Source organism: Telopea speciosissima, chromosome 2 (assembly GCF_018873765.1).
Source record: "Telopea speciosissima isolate NSW1024214 ecotype Mountain lineage chromosome 2, Tspe_v1, whole genome shotgun sequence".
Lineage (NCBI taxonomy): Eukaryota > Viridiplantae > Streptophyta > Magnoliopsida > Proteales > Proteaceae > Telopea > Telopea speciosissima.
The window spans coordinates 74,717,169-74,741,686 of NC_057917.1; the positions used below are offsets into that span (position 1 = coordinate 74,717,169).

The following is a 24,518-nucleotide window of genomic DNA, read 5'->3' on the forward strand; positions in this document are numbered from 1 at the left end:
TCAACTCGAAAATTTTGGCAATGTTTTTATCACCCAAATGCGTTTCCAAACCGAGTTAGGGACATTGCGGGCAATAGTAGAATGAGAAGTAGAGGCCGATGCTTCATATTCTGTCTACAATTGGTTAGATAGCACATTGTATGCAGATTTCACAGAGTAGATTCCATTGTTAGATCCACCTCAAATAAGGGCATCCTCTATGGGAAAAATACTCAATGGAATTTGTAAGATTGCTTCCTTGTCACAAAGAAGAAACTCATCAATCACATCTACTCTCCATCTTCTATTATCTTGATCGATTAGGTCTGAAACCAAAGTGATTGGGTAGTTGGTGGGTTTACCTTGGTGAACCTTAAAATTTGTTGAAGATGGTAGCCAGTTATCCTCTCAAATTTTGATGTGATCACCCGTGCCAACATGCCATATGAGACTTGTAGTCAACACCTTACGCCCTTCAGGAATACTCCGCCATGCATAGGAAGGGTGATTCCCTAACTTTGCATTTAAAAAATCAACATTAGGGAAATAGATGGATTTAATAAACTCCGTCCAATTTGAATCCAGTGTTGATTAGAGCCGCCAAGCAAGTTTAGATAGTAAGGCTTGATTTTCGAGTTTTGGGTCTTTGAAGCTCAAGCCACCTTTTTGTTTAGATCTGCATAAGCGAGACCCAGACACCCAATAGATCTTGTTCTTATTTGTTGAGTCTCCCCAATAGAAATTAGTGGTAACTTTCCTTATTTGTGAGTGAAAGGAGGATAACAACTTGAAATGAGAACTTGCAAAGTTGGACATATAGAAAGCTATAGACTTTAAGAGCACCTCTTTACCAGCATGTGAGAGCAAGTTTTGCTTCCAACCCTGCATTCGCTTCAAAGTTTTATCTTTCAAATCATTGAACAAGATAGCTTTTGAAGTTCCAAACTCCGTTGGGAGACCTAAGTGTTTGGAGGGTCCATCATCATATGGGATTTTGATAATCTTTGAGAACCATCTTTTGAAGCTACTGTGGGTGTTAGGACTAAAAGTTAAGGAAGACTTCACCTCCTGGCCTGAAGCTTTACAATACAATTCAAGGCAATCTTTAAGAGTAGTAACTTCCTGGAGATTTGCTTGACCAAAGAGAAGACAATCATCGGCAAAGAGTAAGTGCGTCATTTTTGGACCTCTATTTCTTACTCTAATACCCTGAATTGATCCATTAGCTTCTGCCGCAGTGATAACTGATGATAGAACTTGAGAACATAGAATAAACAAGGCCGATGACAGTGGGTCAGCCTGCCTAATGCCACATGAAGGATTGATTGTGACTTTTGTTGATCCATTAATAAGCAGACTATATGAAACCGATCTGATGCACTCCATCACAAGCTGAACCCATCGGTGATGAAAACCTAATCTTGATAGAATTGCTTCCACAAATCTCCAATCAAGTCGATTGTATGCCTTACGCATGTCTAGCTTGAGTGCAAACAGCTTTGTCCAATCCTTCTTCCTCTTCTTGATGTAATGGAAGACTTCGTGCACTATTAATATATTGTCAGAGATCAGCCTTCTATGGATGAATGCTGATTGAGCTGGAGAAATAATACTATCAAGAGCGCCTCGAAGTCTATCTGCAATAAGCTTAGTAGCAATCTTCAGAGTGACATTACATAGGCTAATAGATCGAAATTGGTCTGCCGATTCAAGGTGTCTTGTCTTTGGGATGAGACAAATGAGGGTTTTGTTCATATCTTTTGGCATATGACCAGTTGAGAAAAAATCCAACACAAAAGCATACAAATCAACTTTGACTAGATCCTAATATTTTTGGAAAAAAATGGGAGGGATACCATCCGGGCCTGGTGATTTTGAGGTGTCATAGCACACAAGGCTGATTTAACCTCTTCCATCATTGGGGCTTTACACAACTAATCATTAATATCAGCAGAAACAATAGGGTGTACACAATTAAGAACCTGGTTTAAAGCATCATCATCAATCGATTCTGCCGAGTAGATATTCTTAAAATGATCTTCAAAGGTCTCACCAATCTCACCAGTCGATTCTGTCCATCCACCATCATGCTTCTTCAACCTCAATATGCGATTGTGTTGAAGCCTTCGAAGGGTAGAGATATGAAAAGAATTTGGTATTGCTTTCCCCACATTGTAGCCAGTCCACCATAAACTTTTGCTTCCACATGTCTTCCTCTTTCTGCAGTTCAATCTCCAATAGCTTGAGGATATCATTTTCTTTCTGTTGGGAGAAGAGAGATGGCGGTCGACTTTGAATGTGCTGTAATTCTTGCTTGAGAGAATGGATATGGGATTGAATATTTCCAAAGACATCACAGCTCCATCTCTTGAAGATATACTTAGAGTGTTGGATCTTTTGCATAATCTTATTTGGTGGGGATTCAAAAGCAGATGTATTCCAACCTTTCTCAGGTGTGTTATGACAATCAGGGTGTCTTAACCACGTGACCTCAAAATGAAAGGGGCATGGGCTAGAGCATTTACCTCCCCCAGAATCAAGCACAAGAGGAGCATGGTCAGAACCAATAGCCACTTTGATGAAAACTGCAGCATCAGGGTAATCTTGGCGCCAACTGGCATTAGAAAAATCTCGATCAAGCCTGATTTGGATATTTGAGTCGTCAGTCCACTCATTATTCCAGGTATAGAAGGGACCATGAGATCCCAAATCCATGAGACTACATGAATTTAACATATCCCGGAATTGAGCAGAGTCACAATGGGTAGTTGGATTGCCTCCAGTCTTTTTGTGCCATGAAAGTAGGAGTTGAAGTCTCCCAAGCAAACCCAGCTAGAGTGTCGATTCACACCTAAGTTAGAGAGTTTTTCCCACACCAAGTGTCTTCTGCTCTTATTAGGATCACCATAAATACATGAAAAAAAGAAAGAGGGGATACCTGGAGTAGTAATTTCCACATCAACTGATATGATACGAACTTGGAAATTATCAGAACGGATCATTTGCACGTACCAACAGGTGAACGTACATGTGAGAGCCAATCACATTTTAATTTTGTTTCCATAAATACCCCTCCTCCCCTTGTAAATGGCAAAAATAGGACAGGTGTTTGGCTTTCACATGTACATTCATCTGTTGGTATGTCCAGAAGAATCGAACTCGGCAATTATCAAACCAAAAAGAGCAAGACCACCAGCAGTTTGTATTAGGTCCACAGTAAAACAATTCTGGAGAGAGAAATTTCATATAATCTTATCAACTTTCTACCTTGATGATTTTGTTTCCATAAGGAAGAACACATCAGGTTTGGTTGAAGCAATCATCTCAAACTGTTACATTAATATTTTCCTTTAAAAAAAAAAAAGGGAACCTCATGCTAGAATATTTTAAATATTCACATTTAAAATACAAGTGTTTAGGCATCTTTGGATTCGACATAGCAAACAGTTTTTTTACCAAAATTCAACAAACACCATCTCTAAACTTTATTTAATATTTTAACAAATGAAGGTTTACGATGACCCTATTTTTGTCTTTCAAGGAAGAAACAAGATCAAATATAAAATCAGTCTAACTTTGCTATTGGTGCTTTTGCTGTTTCTTCAATTCTCATGATGCTGCCACTAGATTGATCTATATATATGAGTCTCAACCCTGTAATGTACACTGATGTTCTGCCTGCACATTAGTACAATAGCATCGATCATAGACATGTGCTAAGTTTGTTAATCCGAACAATAACAAAAAAAAAAAAAAAAAGAAATCTGAAATTTCCTTATTATTGTGTAAAGCAAATTTGTGCCAAGGTGATTATGGATTTAGAAATAATACGACATGTGCTAAGTTTGAGATAGATTGCAAAATCAGTCTCAAATACTGAAATTGACTCTGCAATAAATTGATCTGGACGATGATGTTCAGATGCAAGAACATGTAACCTCGTAAAAGTTACTATCGGGTGTTCTTTATAGAGAGTTAAGCATGTCCAAAATGTAAAGATAAAGCATCACCAAATGTGCCCAAAACTTGTAAGGGAACAACAAAATGAAGACCTCCTTGTTAAATGAAATAATAATAAAGCATTATGGTATCCAAATTATCCACCTCGAATGGATTATAAAATCAATGCTACCCACTATATAAGAGGAAAAATCATAGTATACTCATTAAGGAGAGACAAACAAATCAGAACCTCTGCATTCTATAGAACCAAGAAGTAAGAACCCTTTGTTGACATTTAAGCAAGGATTACCATTAGAATTCCCTTTCCACGAATGATAGATATCAAAAACCACTTGAACCCTAGTGCAATCGGGGACCGACCAAAAACTTAGTTTTTATTTTTTTATTTTAAGAAAACCCATCAATTTTACTCCCTGCAACGCATTTTGTGTCCAAGGGAGTATGGGGCATCTAATGTACATAAAAATAATTGCTCAATGGATGAATGACATGTGGATGAAGACGTGATGAAGGAAGTCAAGGTATAGCTGAAAAGAATCGTCGGGAAATGGATTCTTGGGCATTGTGGCCCTAGCAGAACTTGAACTCCACGCAATAATCAACTCTTCACTACAAGGCACAATCCCCGAATCAAGGGAAAAACGACACCCACTTTGTCACGTACGAAGGAATATCCGAACGAGGGAAGGCACTAACCGCCGCACGGACTTTGCAACCACTTCGACAACCGGTCCAACAACTGCCTCTCCTTTATAGAGTAAAGCAAGGCCCCCCTAGGTACAATTCATTCACAATCTTTCAAACTTACTGCTCTCTCCTTACCCCCTCTACAAATATATCTATTGCGTGGGTTTGACTTAGGGATCAGAGATTCCCCCCTCGAAGTCTGCTTCGTGTCTCTTCAGTGCACTTTTTCATTTGCAGGTAGTTCACGGCATTCGAGAAAATTTCGATAGCAACAGATAGCATGATTTGTTTTAATGTATTATTGTTTTTCTCATACTTAACTCGCATATAAAAGGAAAAAAATATATATATTTATTTTCTCAACGTCTCTCTTTTCCCCTTGCCCTCTTTCACTCTTCCTTTCCCCCTCCTCATCTCCAATATCTCCACCCCCCCCCCCTCTCTCTCTCTGGCTCCTCCAACCCCTTCTTCTTCGTTTTTATTTTTCTTTGGAATCGTTTAGGTTTAGGGTTTCAGTTTTAAACTCTAAACTCTAAACGATTTGGGAAAGATGAGGGCAATTTTGTCACTTTATTCTTTAATTTTGGAGGGTTTTTATCATAAGGGCATTTTGGTCATTAGATTCCCTGAAACTAACGTCTAACGTCTCAGACTGGACTAAAGTGGTACAATGTTTTGAAAGTAGGGGGCATGTAAAAACGGTAAAGTTGTAGGGGTTGCATTTGTACAAATTGGTATTTTGAGGGAGGCATTTGGCAAAAACTCCCCCCCAAAAAAAAAAACCCAGGATGGCTAATATATTAACGGACACTAATTCGACTGTGAGGTTAAAGTTCCAGAGACTAAAGTTAGAGAGGGTTTGTTTGCGATTCGAATGTGGTCCGGTTATTGAGCTTTCGGCGACGAAAAACAAATATAGAGGAGGAGGAGGAGGGGGAGGAGGAGAAGAAGAAGAAGAAGAAAACTGAGAAGATGATGGAAGCATTAGAGAGCGTGAAAGCAGGACTAGGGTTTAAATCATCAGCAGCAGCAGCAGAAGAAGAAGTAGAGTCTGATGGGGTCGTCGTAGGCGGTGCTGGTGCCGAAGAACCCCCGGAAGAAGAGATCGTAGGGGACGATTCGGCTTCTGTTACGGCTTCGACGACTGTGAAACCTCAACCTCACCCTTTGGAGAATTCATGGACCTTCTGGTTCGACAATCCTTCCCCTAAATCCTGTAAAGACTTCCTCCGACCTTGCCAGAATCGGCTCCTCTCCAGCGCGGCGCTGCACACCGTGCGGCTGGGGAGCCCCGATGCAGACGCCATCTGGTATTTCACTGCTAAGAATTCTAACTCCTTCAAGGCGGCTGCAGGTGGTGAGTTTATCTCTGTTTCCTTAAAGTTTCTTTTTCATTTATTTAAATTTCTTACCCCTTCCATATCCATTCCCTTCTCCCCTGCTACACTGCTCCACCCTGCAAACCCGACATTAACACAAGATGAATTCATGTTTGGTAAGCCTCAGAAAATATTTCTATATGCTTTTATAGTTGAATTGGGGATGCAAGCCTTCCTAGGCCTAGCCCTTCCTATCTAGGAGACTAGGACCTACAGGTTCTCAACCATATCAAGATAAAAAGACATTGGATGAAGCTCATTAACCAGTAGACATATTAATGGACAACAAGACATAGGAGAGAATCACAGTTGTATGAAGAATAGAAGAACATGACAGAATATGAAGAATTCAAATAAATTGACAACCAGCACTTGGATGTGTCTGGAAATCAAATCGAGTAAGGTAGATATCTTGCTGAATATAAGCTCCACAAATGGGGTTGATACAATGGTTAGATCTATAAAAAAGTAACCATAGAAAACATAAATGAGAAAGTTAGGAGAGAAGCTGTAACTAAAGATCTGGAATTTGATGAACTTCAAATTCTTGTTGAAAGAAGCTCTAATAAGGGTGAAGAACTTATCAAAATATGGAGCCCAACCGATGGTTGGATTTGCTATAACAATATGGCAAAACAGCAGCCAAAAAAAAGGAAAACAGAAACCGTGGGGGGTAGAGAAAACTGAATGAAAACCTGCAGGAAAGTAATTAGTAAATGGACACTAAAAAGGCATAAGAATAAACCACAAAAGGAGTAAAGATTACCTAATGATAGTGACAATAGGAAGGTAAATGGCTGGCTGGAACTGATAGAATAGTGAAGTATAAGAAGGAGAAAAGAAGATGAGAGAAGGACGGGACGGATAAGACTTGGTATCACCACCAAGCCTATGTTAGCTTTACCACCAACTAGCCTAGGTTTCACCTCCTAGGATCCTGTAATTGATTCACCACAGTAGCCATTCTCACAAGAGAGAAATTTCTCAAGCATCAAAATCGTGTGCAGCTTGCCCCCTTTTCTTTATTTATAAAAATCAATCAACAATTACAAGAAACAGTAACCCTTTATTAGCTTGTTTACGTTATGCTGCAAAAGAAATGGGGAGGAAAGGAAAGCGGAATGTAGAAAGGAAAGGAAAGGCCCGGCATGAAGACCTAGCTCCTAGCGATAAACTTGTCAAATCATTAGTTGATTCCCAAGGGAGGGATGAAATGCCGGAGGCAGATATCCAGGTACCTTCTGAGGTAGCTGTACCTGATGATGACTTAGTAGCTGTACCTGATGATGATGAAGACACTGTAGTTGTATCTGCTGATGATGACACTGCAGCTGAAGAAGCTCTTCTTGACGATGTAGTACATGACTTTGTCATAACTACTGAAGATGTATTGGCATTTGCTGACGACACGTCATGTACTGCATCGTCAAGAAGATGCAGTACATCTTCAGTAGTTATGACAGAGTCATGTACTGCATCGTCAAGAAGAGCTTTTTCAACTGCGGTGTCATCATCAGTAGATGCAGCTACAGTGTCTTCATCATCTACAACTATGGCATCATCATCAGGTGCAACTACTAAGTCATCATCAGCTACAGGTACCTCAAAAGGTACCTGGATATCTGCCTCCGGCATTTCATCCCTCCCTTGGAAATCAACTAATGATTTGACAAGTTTATCGTTACGAGCTAGGTCTTCATGCCGGGCCTTTCCTTTCCTTTCTACATTCCGCTTTCCTTTCCACCCATTTCTTCTACAGCATAACGTAAACAAGCTAATAAAGTGTTATTGTATCTTGTAATTGTTGATTGATTTTTATAAATAAAGAAAAGGGGGCAAGCTGCACACGATTTTGATGCTTGAGAAATCTCTCTCTTGTGAGAATGGCTACTGTGGTGAATCGGTTGCAGGATCCTAGGAGGTGAAACCTAGGCTAGTTGTTGGTAAAGCTAACATAGGCTTGGTGGTGATACCAAGTCTTATCCGTCCCGTCCTTCTCTCATCTTTTTTTCTCCTTCTTATACTTCGCTATTCTATCCGTTCCAGCCAGCTATTTACCTTCCTATTGTCACTGTCATTAGGTAATCTTTACTCCTTTTTGTAGTTTATTGTTATACCTTTTTAGTGTCCATTTACTAATTACTTTCCTGCAGGTTTTCATTCAGTTTTCTCTTCCCCCACAGTTTTTGTTTTCTTTTTTTCTGGCTGCTGTTTTGTCATATTGTTATAGCAAATCCAACCATCGGCTGGGCTCCATATTTTGATAAGTTCTTCACCCTTATTAGGGCTTTTTTCGACAAGAATTTGAAGTTCATCAAATTCCAGATCTTTAGTTACAACTTCTCTTCTGACTTTCTCATTTATGTTTTCGATGGTTACTTTTTTATAGATCTAACCATTGTATCAACCCCATTTGTGGAGCTTATGTTCAGCAAGATATCTACCTTACTCGATTTGATTTCCAGACACATCCAAGTGCGGGTTGTCAATTTATTTGAATTCTTTATTTTCTGTCCTATTTCTTCTATTCTTCATACAACTGTGATTCTCTCCTATGTCTTGCTGTCCATTAATATGTCTACAGGTTAATGAGCTTCATCCAATGTCTTTTTATCTTGATATGGTTGAGAACCTGTAGGTCTTAGTCTCCTAGATGGGAAGGGCTAGGCCTAGGAAGGCTTGCACTCCCAATTCAACTACAAAAGCATATATGAATATTTTCTGAGGCTTGGACGTTTAGGTTACCAAACATGAATTCATCTTGTGTTAATGTCGGGTTTGCAGAATGGAGGGTGGAGCAGTGTAGCAGGGGAGGAGGGAATGGCTATGGAAGGAGTAAGATATTTAAATAAATGAAAAAGAAACTTTAAGGAAAAAGAGATAAACTCCCCTAGTGCACTTGAAATGCAGCCGCCTTGAAGGAGTTAGAATTCTTAGCAGTGAAATACTTTGCAGGCCTTTGACCGAAATGTTGCTGCGCTTGGTCGCTATTTGGTTGGTGCTCGGTTGAGATTTGAGCAACACAGGTTACTATCTGTACAACCCCTTGGTATCATTCTTATCTTAGAATCATCCTTTAGAGTCAGACTACCTCTGGCATCTGATGATATAGGATGGTTGCGTTGAGATATTGTACTATACACGTGATAATATATACATGTAATAATGACGAATTTTTATGTCTATTTTTGGTGTTTGCCAAATGGTTGCCTAATAGGGATGGATGTGTCAAAACTGTATTTTGAACTTTTAGCAAGTTATGGAAGAGAAATTAAACAAAAAGAAAAAAATAGAAGTCCAAGATGAATGTGGTATATATAATTTTAAAAAGGTGTAGATGGTGTTGTCTATGTGATTTTCACAAAATTGCATTATTTGCTTTGTGGCATTGTAGCTGCTTTTATTTTAGATGGTTATTGATAATTTTATGCATTGATGTGTTTGGGCTTTGTATATTTTATTTTCAAGATGAGTGTGGTATATAATCTTTAGCAAGTTGTATAGTTGAACTCAGTTACAGGAGTCCAAATTTCCTGAGGATGTATTTGTTGTTGTCTATTTGGTTTTTACAAAATTGCATTTTTTGCTTTTTTGGCATTGTAGCTGTTTTTTATTTTGGGTGGTTGTTGGCTATGGGTAATATTTAGCTTTGATATGTTTGGGCTTTGTATATATTTTTTACTTTTATGTTATACAGAGATATGTAATAGTAGGGGAAATATTATCCCTCTCCCCTCTAAGTATCCATAATATCAAACCCCTCCCCCAAGTTTTGAATAATGATAATGCCCTCCCCTACTTTTGAAAGATTCTATCAACTGTACCCTAATCGTTAAAAAATGCCATTAAGTGATGACGTGGGCATTTACAAATTTTCTAAAACCCCATAATGCCCTTAATGTAATTTTATTCCAATTTTGCCCTCTTCAACCCCAAAACCCCTTCTGCGTCTTCTTCCCCCCAAAACCCCTTTTGCGTTTCTTCATCATCTTCTTCTTTTTCATCGCACGCCCCACCCCTACAACATCGCCCCTCTCCTTTTTCTCTTTCGCAAAAGCGACGAACACCTCCGCCCCATTTCCTCTTCTTCCTCCCAACTTAGCCTACCTGATTGAAATAGCCACCCCTACTTCTTGCCTCAATCAGTTGTTGGCTGTATATGCTCAGGTCGCAGCCGCTTAAGAACATGTATGTGAATTAAACCAAGTAAAAGTAAAACATAAAAGCCCAGCCCAATAAAACCCTAACCCAATCAAAACCGACTCCATCTTCTTCCTTACGCTCTTTCTTCCCAAAGCTGCCGCCGCCCAAAATTGCAGGATAGTTATTTTTTTTATATGTTTCAGGTCACTGGAGGAAGGGCGGCTCCACCTTGCGACCTCTATAAGGCTAACTCAAGGGCTATCTTTCGGCCATAAGGGGGGAGAAACATCAAAAGTGGGCAAACAGCGGTCGCACCAAGCTTGCAGCCTGGGTCGCATGCTGCCTGCAAGTGCGGACAGCATGTGGCTTGGTCTGTGAATGTCTTGCGTGCGGTGCTGCTTCCTGTCGCCTTAACAAAACACTGGTTTTTCAGGTCCCTAGTGTGAACTGTTCACGGTAGCAGCCTTGGCTGCCCAAAACAGATTTTTTTTTTTAATTTGTATACATGTTCCTTAATTAAAAGCTCTGTTAGTTTTCCAAACACTCGGTTTTTTTTTTCTTCCGCCATATCTAATTCCAGGAATTTATCTCTCAAGTAAAGGTCTGGTGCTGGAATCTTTAAGGCGTGGAATCCATAGGGTTTGGAATTACCTATTTAATCCATAGAGATGGTCTTACAGATTTAGGGTATTAAAGAAGAAGAAAAAGAAAAGAAGCAGAGGGGAAGAAGAGGGTTTGGTTAGTGGCAGCCATGGAGTTTGGATTACCAGGTTTTAATCCATAGAGATGGTCTTACCAGGTTTTCATTGAATGTGTAGTTCTCATAAAATGTTTTGACAAGAGGATAATAATATCATAGTTTGAATACATGCTTCAATTTTTTGGATGTATATATTTGATATTTCACTTTCATTTTTGTTTTCTGCCCTCCCTCACTGCATATTTCTCTGTGCTTCTCCCCTTTTATCTTGGGGAAATGCCTAATTGCTTCCTGTAGCTACTTAATTTATTTACAAAAATTTGGAGTGTCATTTTGCTTTTTTAATCATCACTTTATTGGGGGAAGGTTATCACTGCTTACAGTTTAACATCCCAATCTAATTAAAACAAGCATAACTGGCGTAGTATGTTTCTGACGGCTAACTGGTTAGCTGCTCAAGGGCACTGTTAACCTGACTGAGTCAATATAGCTCTTTGCTTATCTGTAATGATTTCATTTATCCTGATTTTAGAACCTGCCTTTTTGTTTGCAGATTAGCATTGGGAGTCGGTGGAAGGAGTTTCTTAATTACAATGACAACATAGTGTTCATCTATCATGTAAGATCTCATAATTTTAATGCATTCATACATGCGTTGCTGTCGCCTTGTAAATTTATAGATGTATGATTTGTTATATGGGAAATTTCAGGATGATGCCAAGAAGCATGACAAGATGGCTTAAAGTCGCTTTTCTGTATGAGTTGAAACCATTCTACTCTTGACGAGCACCAAGCTGATACAGAAGATTACCTAAAGGATAACTGATATGCCTATATTTTGTAGATTGCCTTTTGAGGCTGGTTGTGTTTTGTTTCCTTCTGCAGGTTAGTAGCAGATTGGCGATTAAGTTTTTTTTTTTTTTAGAAAAAATTGTGAAGATGACATTTCCTACCTAATAGATAAAAGGATCATCACCTAGGGCTGTCCAGCCCATGCGAGGTCCTAGAAGGGTGAGTTTAGAGTTGGTCCTAAAATTTGACATTTTTTGTGCCATGTGGGTCGCCTTCAAGACTTTGGACCTGGGCATTTGGCCTGGCAGCGAAAACATTCATCCATTGCTTTGTCTACCCGTCTATTCGAAGTAATGGAAGTAATTGATGACAAAAGTATGTCCTCTATTGATGCCCCAACAATGTGTATGTATTTGAAGGGAAAAGGAACGCCACCCGGTCGTGCGTCTGGGCATGTATCTGCGTCCAGATACAACTGGGTGAAATGATCGACACGCCCTTGCCTTTCCATGGGGTTGGGGCTGCTCATTTCGTGCCAGGCTGTGTCTGGGAGTTTGTTCACGCCCAGACGCACGACCGGGTGGCGTTCTTTCTCCCTTATTTGAATGTCTAGGGAAATTACATGGGCCTTTTGCTTAAATTTCTCATCTTTGATCCTAACATCTTGGGTTAAACCACGGTTTGAAAAGTCAGAATCAGATCGGTCAAAATCAGACTGCTCCGTGACTGATTTTGATTCTGACCAATCCAGATAGGGGTTAGGTGGATTGTGCCAAGTGGAATGGTCTTATTGGGATCGGTTGATTTGGATAGTACAAAAGCACCTTTGACTGTATGGAACTGATGTAGATTGGGGATCTTCACTGTTCTTTTCAGAATCTATTTTAAATTTTACTGGTCCCTCATTGTTTGGTATGCATTCTTAGAATAGATTCTAGGTCTAGAATGTATTCTGAGAATGAGAAAATAGTCAAGAATCGAGAGTTTCATTATACGTTCTAGACCCAGAATCTCTTATGAGAATGCATACCAAACACTGCCTGAGTCTGGCAAAAAAAGTCTCCAGCAGATAAACCAAGCTGATTAATTATAAGCACTGGACCAATGGGTAGGGTGTATTTGGTTGCGTATATCTGTTGGAGTTTGTATTGATTCTGGATGGTTATTCACAGAGTTATCATTTATGGATTCGTTATTTTGGAAAATAAACTCTTTGGTTTTCATGATTCTGTGACGTGAATCTTCCTGAAAAGTTGTTTGGTTACCCTGAGTCTGTCAGTTGATAAAATATTAGTTTTTTAATTAAATATTAAATTTTTTTTTAAATGTTTAAAGCTCTAAAATTTTCCAAATGTACGAAAATTTCTCTATAAATTGAGACCACTTACACTTGTTGGATGAAAAAGCATCTATGCAAAAAGCCAGCAACAAAAAGAGTTTTTTCATCTTTTTGGATAAGACATGTCCTGCTAGGGCGTCTTTCATTCAACGCAACACATGCTTCTAGTGGGAAAAGCTCCCTTGTTTTACTAAGGAGCTCCAATCTTCAGACTACAAATTACAAGCTTGAGAGCTCCCTCTCCCTCATTTTTGCAAGTGTTGAACTTCTCTTAGCATTTTACTTGAAAGGTCCAAAAATCCTCAAAAATCAAGAAAATTGAAAGAAAAAATCAAGAAGCATACAAAGAGAGGGGGGGGGGGGGGCTTAGAACCCTTAGGAAAGCCTCAAAAACCTCAAAAATCACCGACCCCAGCTTTATATTGTAGAACTTCTTAAGAGATTTTTAATGTTTTTGAAAGCTAGGTAAGTAAATTTTCTTTTGATTTTTTATTTCTTTTAATTTAGTTTAGTATTGAGTGAATAATCGCCAAAGGATCGTGAATGGTCTATTTTGCCCTAATTTCGAGATGATGGATTTTCGTGATTTTACAGACTATGTTGGACTTTTTGAGCTTTTATTTGATGGTTTTAGTTACTTACTACTGATGTAACTTCAGTATATTTTCTTTAATTTTTTATTTATTGTTATTATTTATTTTCAAAATTTTGTTTTTGTGAACTCTTCTTCAATTTTCTTTTGTGCTATGTTCCTGTCATCTTTTGATTCAGTATATTTAGGATTATTTTATACCAAAATATTCAACATCATCATATCATTTTTTTCCATATTTTTAGGTGTCATATTTGTATTTATTTATCTTTTCATTTTCCTATATTTAATTGTTTTATAATTTGTGCATCAACAAAAGAAAATCTAAAAAATTGTTTTATTACTTCTTTTTTGGTTAATGTTGTTTAATTATTTATTTTATATAATCATGTTTTGTGAGTACATTTATATATGTAAAAAATAACGTTGATTGTTCGGATGGACCCTGCACACAAACATAGGAGCATGGAAAATTACTGCCCCTCCCCTGTGAAAAAAAAAATTCTATCCATGTTGATACCCTGTGCACTTTCTCATTGGCCCCCGCGATGGTGCAGGGACCAAGCGACCTAGTAACAATTTCTCACCCTATATAAATTTAGAGGTTTATTTTAGCCATATTTGTAGATTTAAGCACATAAAGGCATTTTGATCATTTTTCCTTTATTTTTTGTCCAAAATTTTCAGCGATGATTTTTATCTTGTTTCCATGATTTTGATACCTTTCATGCATTTTCATATTGCATAATGCATATGCATTTAGGTAATTTTCTATGCATTTTATCATGTTTATTACCTTATTTAATGTATAATGGAATTTTTATAAGGGTAAATTACATGACACCCGCTGAAACTCTACCCATTCTCAATTCACCCCCTCTTATTTGAAAATACACATCCGTCCCCCTCTAGAATAACGGTGTTAACTTAAAACAATCCAAAAACTGAAAAGACAAACTATATATGACTGGAACACAAGAAATGGATAAAAATGAAAAAGAAAAACATAATAAGACAAGAATCATGACAAAAGTAAAGATGAGAATATGAGATGTAATGAGATGTTAACAAACAATCATTGAACTATCAAGATACAAAAATTGTTGTAAAAGAAAACATGCATTACTTGAGAAACATAACATAAAAGCTGTTACATGATTTATATTTCAAACCCATTTGAGGTCCTTATTAGAAGAAGGTATGACAAAATTGGGTACAATCCAAGCACAATTTCTCCGAATTTTCATTCTAGATATGTCTGTGCTTGAATGGCAAGTGCCAAAAGAATGGTACATCCCGGTACCTAGAGAATAGAAGACAGAATAATTGAAGTGGACTTGATTCCAAATCATCGTTTGGGGATCCAGGCAGAAAACAGAGACATCCTTTCCCATGTGACCCTGAAACACTGAGAAAAGATTACCATTGCATTGGACCAAGAAACGGTTACCATCTAGAATAGTTTGAACAAAAGATGTGTATGGCGACGAGAGAGAACAGTCCAATTGCAGCAATCTTCCGATGATGATGAACTCTGCTGCTGCTGCTGTGGATCAAAAATTCCAAGATTTCCAGATTCACCAAGGCAGTAAAAAAGCTCATTATGGAATACTGGATTGGCATTAGATAGGATGAATGGTAGGTTATTGGGTACAAACTTGTGAATAGTCCAGTTTGCTTCCCCTGGACGAATAATGCAAATAGAAACTACATCAGTTTTTAGTGAAGTTGAAATGCCAAGACTATACAATTCGAAGAAGTTGGTGGGGATGAGAAGGCTACATCGCCATGTTCTACAAACACCACGAAAAGAGCAGTAGTCCTGCCCCAAGAGATGCAAACTAATTAAACCCACAAGCTCCTCTGGAAGATCATCAGACCGGCAAGGTAATTCTTCTTCTTGGAAGTAGTGGTAGAATGCAGCAGCAAGTACTGATAGAACCACCCCCATGAATTTCTTACTTGATTGCTGATTTCTGAGAATTAAGGTGACCACCGAACCGAAGTTGACAGACAAATCGATCAGAACACATATATAGGAGTTGGGATCTTCCCCAACTACCTTCTCCTTATAATGCCACTTGTACTGTCGGTTATTATTTTTTGGGTACAATCAAGAAAGAAAGAGAAAGGATCCATCCAAGAGTCCTGATGATAAAAGGAGGACAACCCGGGGGATCGATTAATGTATTTTTATTATATGAGTCGTCGATTACAAAAAGAGAGTTATATAACTAACTCTATATACGGTTGTTGAGTATTATCGATCTCTAAGATAGATAGATTTCTTTCCTAGTCTCTCTAGTATTTCTTTTCCTATTTGGATTATTATTACATGTACAAATAGTCTATTGAGAATCGTCTCTTTTTAGGGTTATAAACCCTCTCTTCCTCCTCTTGTATAAATATTTTAAGATCGTTAATGAAATATACAACTGAGATCGAATTCTCAGATCTGATATAGTAAGTCGGATTCAAAAACCAGATCGAAAGGCAACCATAGCCGAGATCCATCAACGAGACTCCTTCTAACTGCTGCAATATATATATTAAGGTTCCCATTTCAAATATCTATTGAGCTCTTGGAGTTTGTGCTTCTTATTTCCTTCTTTCTTGTCCCAGATGCATTCCAAACTTCACCATCTTCACCCTAGGTGATGATAGGAACCAACTCAAAGTTTAGCTTCTGCAAAATCATTAACTAGAATTAACGATTTCTTTCTTTGTGATTTTGTGTTTGAACAGTGTGAATGCGATTAATCTGAAGAAGACAATTATGATGATAACAAAGCAAGAGCAAGAGCAAGACCCAGACCCGTCAGTAGCTTCTGAAGCAGAACCTTGGCTTGTATTTTGCCATGAAAATCAGGAGGAGGACATAGGTGACCAAATTTTCTACAACATATCGAAGGATAGTTACTATGTTAAGAGCATACCTGACATGATTGGGAAAGATATTTGCACTTGTTCACATGGATGGATGGAAATATTGGATACTAAAAGAGGACAATGTTTCTTGTTGAAAGGATGTTGCAAAGGACTCATAGTCCGGTCCTAACCCTCGTAGGGTACTGAGAATAACATCAGAATCAGACACAGGATTGGCGGCTACAGCAAGGTTGTCAACCAGGTTTTTCACTCGTTGGAGATACTCCGCCATTGTAAGTGTGCCTTTCTTTAATTGAAGAAACTGATATTTGAGTTGCATCACACGTGCTAGCGACTACGATGCATAGGTTCTTTCAAGAATTTTCCATGCAGCGGCTGATGATGTTGCACCAATGATTTGGCCAAGTGCACTCTCGGTTAAGGAAGAAATGATCCAACTTAAGATGATCTGGTCCTGTCTTCGCCAAGTCAGATATGCTGGATTCGGAGTTGGATCAGTGGTTGACGAGGTTGGAGAGGTGGATAACGTCGGAGATGGACATGGATGAGTTCCATCGACAAACCCATAGAGATCATATGCATGGAGAAAGGGAATAAATTGGGGCTTCCACAGCAGGTATTTGGTGCGATCGAGCTTCACTGGGAGCAGGGAAACAATATTCGTGGGAGAAATAGTGGTGGGCTGAGTAGCAGTAGCTTGGGTGACGGTGGCGGAGTCATCTGAGTTTGTCATGGTGGTAGTGAGAGACGTGTCAAGGGCGATACCAAGATAGAACTGAGAATCCAATCAAGAATAGATCTGAGAAACCAATTTGGATTTGAACTGTGGTATTTCCCCTTGTCGTCTTTATCGACTTGGGGTTTTATTTATATTCATTCAAAGTGTACAACGTTACACAAAACTTGTTAGAGTTTGATTTCATGTAAACTCTCCTAACTTGTAGGGATAACTCTTATCCTCAACTTCTGGAACGGCTTCCTCTTCTCTTGACTCGTTCAGCTGGGAATTCAAATTTGGAACATTTGAATATTCCGTTATATGGAGAAAATCCATCTACCACCACACTAATGGAATTCATTAGAATATACTGAATGCTTGCTATCATCTCCCCCCGATGATCCCAACTGCATTGTCTTGTTCACAATCTGTGACGATTTAACACTTATGTTTTGTCGATCCGGCCACAATAACTGATGGACTAAGTATGATCTGGTGTATGTTCTGGAAGACGCAGTAATAAACTTATATAGTCCAGTCAGTTGCAATGGAGCCATATATGCATTAGCTCATAATCAGACACTCTTGAGGATTAAAATAGATCCTGGAGCTGCTGTTCGTATTCAATTTGAAAATTTATGACGATCCCACCTATGGATTCAGATTCAATAGGTGCAGATTTGGTAGCATTACCAGATTGGGAGCTGTTTGGGTGTGGCAATGACCTCTTCCTTCTTCACAAGTATTACTTGACCCGAAGAACAAGAAGTATGGTGTGGAGTTTTCAGATTTTCAAGATGGACTTTTCGAGCATGGAATGGAAAAGAGTGCGAAACCTTGGAAACAAGGCATTATTCATTGATCCTCATGAAAAAGGTGGTTTCTATCCTACTACTACGACAGGATCATCATCATCAAGGATTTTGGGCAACTCCATCTACTCTACTCAGGAGAATGACAGTTATTTGTATAGATTCGACATGAAAGAGAAAAGTATTTTGGCTACATTACCATGTCCAGACCTGAATCCTGATGATATCCAATCTATAAAGATATATCAGATCAGGCAGATGCAGGGACGAAACAGAGCTTGGCAGGGGAAAGAAAAAGATATCCTTGATCAGGACAACAAGAAGAAAAAGAAAGGAGATTATTTCCGTAGGTGGCCCATCTCAATATGTGATTAGGTAGGAATTTTATTTGATTCCAACATCAGTCATAACAGTTTTATCTTCATCAAGTGATAATGATTCTTCTATTTAAGCCCACTGCTTAAGATTTCTTATAATTAAACACAATGCATTTGTCAATTAATAAATGACTGATTTTTTTAATAGGGTAAAACTTTCCTGAATTGTCTACCAAAATTAGCTTATCAAAAAATTCGGATTTTAATCGTCTCCAATTCTCTAATGTGTGCAGTGCAGTAGTTCAAAGTGGAGATGTCGACACCTTGCAGTTCGGACATCCAATGGTCCGAACTCATTGACTTCCTTTTTATTTTAATCTCGAGCTCGCCACCGTTGGATGTCCGAGCTGCCACGTGTCGACATCTCCACCCCGAACTGCCGCACTACACACTTTTAGGGAATTGGAGAGAATTATTTTCCTTGAAAATTCAGGATTATAGGATAGTGCACAATAGTGGTTGAAATAACATACATAAATATATGGGATAGTATTTGATTGGAGGGAGAGGGTTCCCTACACTGCCGGAATGCAGTTTTGGGTGAATAAAAGAATCTTCATAGGAATCTGACAAAAGGGGCAGGGGCTTTTAAGACATATCACCCCCTTACATGAACAGTGATATGTGAAGGAGTGTGCAATTTCATTTTTGATTGTACCCAGACCATGTCTATAAAACAGACAGATAAATTGCCACAACATCATTCCAAGTGGCAAAAACTAAATGGCTTCTTTGATAAGCCTAGCAAAGTAAGATTGTTCAAATGAGATTTTTTCTTTTCAAATAAAATATTAATAAGTTACTGTGGTTTGGCGTGGCTTGCTTCTCCTCCTGGTTCTTCTCTACCATATTCTTATACCCCTTCTCTGTCCTAGCTGTGACAGTAGCCCACAAAGGTTGGTGTTTATCAAGATGATCAGGTAATTAAATTCCATTCCCTTCTTATAATTTGTTTCTATAATATTCACATTAGCTACTAATTTGTAACAACCATGGCTGAGGTTTCGAAGGTTGATCAGTTTCTCTAGCTAATCTACCAGCTAATGTGTTGTACATCTCTGATTCCAACAGAACAGACTAAGATGTTCATGCATGCAGTATGATATAACTGCTTCAATGAAATGTTCATGCATGCAATATGATAATAAGTGCTTTAATGAAATGATAAAAGCATCGTTTCACCATCCTCAACTGTCAATTTGACATAGATAAAATATCTACTAGGGGTCTTTCTTGTCGGAATATGAAATTCTACTCTTTTTTTGTTTCCCCTACACATACCTTACAACGTAGATGTGAAACCGTAATGGGTTTCCTAAATCCCTGAAGAAAGCAAAAAAAAAAGAAGGTTGACGGGTGATGAAAATATGTTCGACAATGGATCTATGTGCAATTTGAGATATTGGAGAAAACTAAAGAGGTAGAGCTAATCCCGCTCTCTCTCGGGTCCTATAGAAACATTTCATTTTTTTTATTCAACTGCCAATCTTGGCTTTTCTTGTATGACATTTAGCACTGGTTGATGAATTGTATTATCAATGAATGTTACACGCATTCGGTATTGTTGGTCTACTGACTTTTGATCTCTACCTACATTGATAAAATTAGGTTTGTATCTATGCTTTGAGTCTGATAAAGGATTCACCAAATTGAGCCTATCAATCTAACCATATAGAAAGATTCTAAAGAAATTAATCCCTACCAAACTTGCAAAGCAAGGACTCTCTAAAATATTTATTTTCTACTAAAACTTAATTCAAGAAGTTTCAAATTAAACAACTGGCAAAACTTCCTAATGATAACTAGAGAACAATCTTCTCAGATTTTAAAGAGGACCCAATAACCAAATCAAATCATATTCTGCATTTTTCTCCCAAACTACAATTAGATTTAACCGACATCTATGGGGGATCTATCATACTTGTATAGGACAGCTAGCTACTAGGCAAATGTGAGTGCCATAAAGCTTTATTGCCATCATTAAAAAAATATATTAACTATATTATTTCATTTTTGCCTTATTAATCTCTCAACTTTTCCCTACGGGTTCATAAAAAATCTGAATTAGAAAAATGCAGAAGTTCCCTTTTTTCTCATTTTCTTAATGGTGAAGTGTATGTACTTGCGAACTGAACTACTCCCTTGGGGTCTATTTTAAAAGATTAAAGAAGAGTTCGGAAAGAGAAGGTGTTTGAGTTTGAGTAGGAATGAGGAAAGAGATGGTGTGCAACGGGTCCTCTCCAAAGGTGGGGGAGAGATTTTTATCCTGTTTGCACCTTCGGTGAGCATCCAACCGTCCACCCAATACTTGAGAGGATCAAAATAAAAATTCCCACAGGGGAATGTTGGGATCTCCCAATTAGGAAGGAACAGATGTAACAGAATTGATTTTGCAGGTGATCGATACCCGATTTGTTGCAGGTGATCATACCGTGCACTAAAACCATGTTTTTCCGTATGTCATGTTGATTTACTGTTCATATGTTTTCTTTGATATAATTTAAGGATCGATTTTACCTCAAATGGGATCACATTCACTTACGGGCGGTGATTCACTGTTCATATGTTTTCTATGAGTAGAGGGAAACTGATATTACTACGAACCTCCTTAATCATCTAGACTCTCGGGTCCTTCCACTTTCTTTCGATTGTACCCGAGGAGTCCAAGGATTACCCAAATTCTTGACCCTACGCAGGAGGGAGAGGATTTGGAGTAATATGTGTTGCATTCATATATGATTCGTTTTTTATATTGGGTTTTCTTTTTCTCACAGCTGCTCTTTCAACAGATTTCCAGATATCTGGTCGGGTGTATGTTCTGATTTGTCGGTCAACTTGGGTGGTCACTTTTCAAAAGCAATCAAGTAATTCATGGCAAAAGCTGTGGAGGCAGCTGTCATCAGGACCAACAGGAAGCTAGATCAGGACCACCTTGGTGGTATCTATCAGTACTTGCTTCTAAAGATGCATTCTACCACCACTTAGACCAATATCTTAATTACAAGCAAAAGAAGAAGAATATTATTTACTTCTCTATTTTCCATCGACAATCAAGAAAAGAAACGACTAAGGATCATCAGCACCTTGATCTGATGATCTTTTAGAGGAGCTTTTGGGTTTGATAACATTGTGTCTCTTTTGCGAGGACTATTGCTCTTTCCATGCTGTTTGTAGAACATGGCGATCCAAGGGCATTAATCCAATCCATCGAATGCCTTCACCGTTTTAGTATTAGTACATGTTTCTTGTTTTAATTCAGGGTGTCTCTGTTTTCAGCCTGGATCCTCAGAGGATGATTTGGAATCAAGTCCATGATTTGGAAGATCACATGCTATTCCTTGCTAGTCAGACTTCGCTCTCGGCCAAAACGGTAAAGGCATTCGATGGAATGGATGACAAGATCTACTTTCCCATATTCCCCTTTTCTTGTGATAGTAGTAGTAATGGAGGAGGAGGAGAAGGAGGCTTCCATTCCTGTGTCTTCTATTCTCTAAGTAGTGAGATGTACCATTCTTTTGGCATTAGTCATTCAAGCTCAGACATATCTAGAGTGAAAATTCGGAGATATTGTGTTTGGATTGAACCCAATTTTGTCATACCTTCTACTAAGGACCTCAAATGGGTTTGAAATATAAATCAACTAACAGCTTATGTTTCTTGAAAGTTTTATCATACCTTCTAAATTTTTGTTACACCTGTAGTGTAGGTTCAGCAACCATTCTAGGGTCCTAAAACATCTTCCAATTGGATAGAGTCAATTATACCCTCCCGGCTCTTCCTATTGCACGATATCTTCCAATTGGATGGAGTCACTTGGATGAGCTTGTTTACTGCCTTGGTGAAGGACTCTAATTGTATCTAGATTAACTTAGTAGCTCTACCCTTGATAGCAAAACCAGGAAAAAACATTTCACCAAAAAAAACAGAAAAATAAAAAACCGCTCCCCTACACACTTTTTTACCCAAACCGATTAAGGTTATGTTTTTTTTTTGGGGTAAATGATTACAGTTATGTTTGAAATGCAAGAAATAAAAATAAAAAGTGAGAGACAAAACCATCATTACTTTCGTTATGATTTTTATCTTATTATGTTTTTCTTTTATTTTTTTGAAAAAATTACAAAAAACCTCTATAGTTTGAAAAAATTACACTGATCTCTTTCAAAATTACATTCACCTCCCCTTTGGAGGGGGGTAAGCATAATTTTGAGGGGATTAGTGTAAATTTTTTAAACTACAGGGATGGTAAACATAATTTTTCCTATATTTTTTTTATTGATTTTTGTGTTCCAAACATAGCATAAGTGTACTAAATTAAGGAAAAAAATAAAAATCTATCCAATTACCAGAACTTAAAATTAAAGGTAGATAGGCCCCCTCCATCTTTGACCGCTAAATCGAGGAAAAAAGGTTTCCATGCTAAAAACACATGCTTCAATGGATTCTACCATTGATATCCATTTCATAGTATTCTTATTTGATCAAATAATTGAATAATTTATTTCTCTTGGAATATCTTTTGTTTCTATTTTTACACACATCTTTTCTTGGGAGGTTTACATCCATATGTGGCATAGGGGTTATATCCCACCATGCAAACAAGTTTGGGTAGGGCAACTCAAGATTTGGTGGAACAATGAGAATAATAGACACCGGTTGTTACTCAAAGAATCCCTTGACTGAGGTATTACATGGGTGTTGAGAGGGTATCATGCAACCTAGGAGGTATTATTGACCATTCGTAAATACGGGTTAGTTCTTGTGAAGGAAAAATTTTCCCCTATATTTTTTATCCATTTCGTGTGTTTCTAAACATAGTCTTTTTTTATTTGGTACCAACTTTCTAAACATAGTCTAAGTGTACTAAAAATGAGAAGAAAATAAAAAACTAATGACCGAGACTCAAAATTAAAGATAGGACACTAGTGGGCAGTAACCGTGTGCCCTCCATATGAAAAAAGGAAATGTAAAATAAAAAATGAAGGTCACCAAATGCATTGTGCCAAGAACTAATCTTAGATTAATTATTAATATTTTATTTGAAAAGAAAAAAACCAACAATCTTACTTTGCTAGGCTTATCAAAGAAGTCATTTAGTTTTTGCCACTTGGAATGATGTTGTGGTAATTTATCTGTCTGTTTTATAGATTGTACATGGTCTGGGTTATTCACGTATCAAATTTCATATCCTAATTCAATCAAAGGACAAAGGTTTTGTATAATGCCAACTCAAAAATGAAATTGCACAGTCCCTTCACATATCATTGTTCATGTGAGGGGGTGATATGTCATAAAAGCTTCTGCCCCTTTTGTTAGATTCCTAAGAGGGTTCTTTTATTCACCCAAAACTGCACTAAGGCAGTGTAGGGAACCCTCTCCAATCAAATACTATCTCATATATTAGTATGCATACATATGTATGTTACTTCAACCACTATTGTGCACAATCCTATAATCCTGAATTTTCAAGGAAAATAATTCTCTCCAATTCCCTAAAAGTGTCCAGTGCGACAGTTCGGGGTGGAAATGTTGACACCTGGCAGCTCGGACATCCAACGGTGGCTAGCTTGAAATAAAAAAAAAAAAAAGGAAGTCAATGAGCTTGGACCGTTGGATCTCCAAGCTGCCAAGGGTCGACATCTCCACCTTGAATTATCGTACCGCACACATTAGAGAATTGGAGAGGATTAACATCCAAATTTTCAAACCTCAAATTTGCCAATTGGCATACTTTGTAGGCCTCATCTGATGTTCCATGTGATATATATATTTGGTCCTTGTTGATAAGCTAATTTTGGTAGGCTATTCAGGAAAGTTTTACCCTATTAGAAAAATCAGTCATTTATTAATTGAGAAATGCATTGTGTTTAATTATAAGAAATCTTAAGCAGTGGGCTTAAATAGAAGAATCATTATCACTTGATGAAGATAAAACTGTTATAATTGATGTCGGAATCAAATAAAATTCTTACCTAATCACATATGCCGTAACAAAAGTACAAGCAGTGGCAGTACTAGAGCTTCAGCAACTGTGCGTGCAAGATAAGAATACTTTGTGATCACCACCTTGAGTGAGATGGGCCGCCAAGGGAAATAATCTCCTTTCTTCTTGTTGCTGTTGTCCTGATCAAGGATACATTTTTCTTTC

At 38.0% G+C, this 24,518-nt stretch overlaps 1 protein-coding gene and 1 long non-coding RNA gene across 2 annotated transcripts; both read right to left on the bottom strand.

Moving 5' to 3' along the window:
- Positions 1–570: 570 nt before the first annotated feature.
- On the bottom strand, positions 571–1,734 carry LOC122651103. The gene has a single exon (XM_043844434.1). It carries the CDS (start codon positions 1,732–1,734, stop codon positions 571–573), a length of 1,164 nt encoding a protein of 387 aa, XP_043700369.1.
- A 2,751-nt stretch (positions 1,735–4,485) lies between these two features.
- Positions 4,486–15,470, bottom strand: LOC122651884. The gene is made up of 3 exons (XR_006331529.1): positions 15,357–15,470; positions 12,139–12,146; positions 4,486–4,496 (listed from the first exon to the last, which is right to left on the bottom strand). It is a non-coding gene; the product is annotated as an uncharacterized LOC122651884 (long non-coding RNA).
- Positions 15,471–24,518: the final 9,048 nt, after the last annotated feature.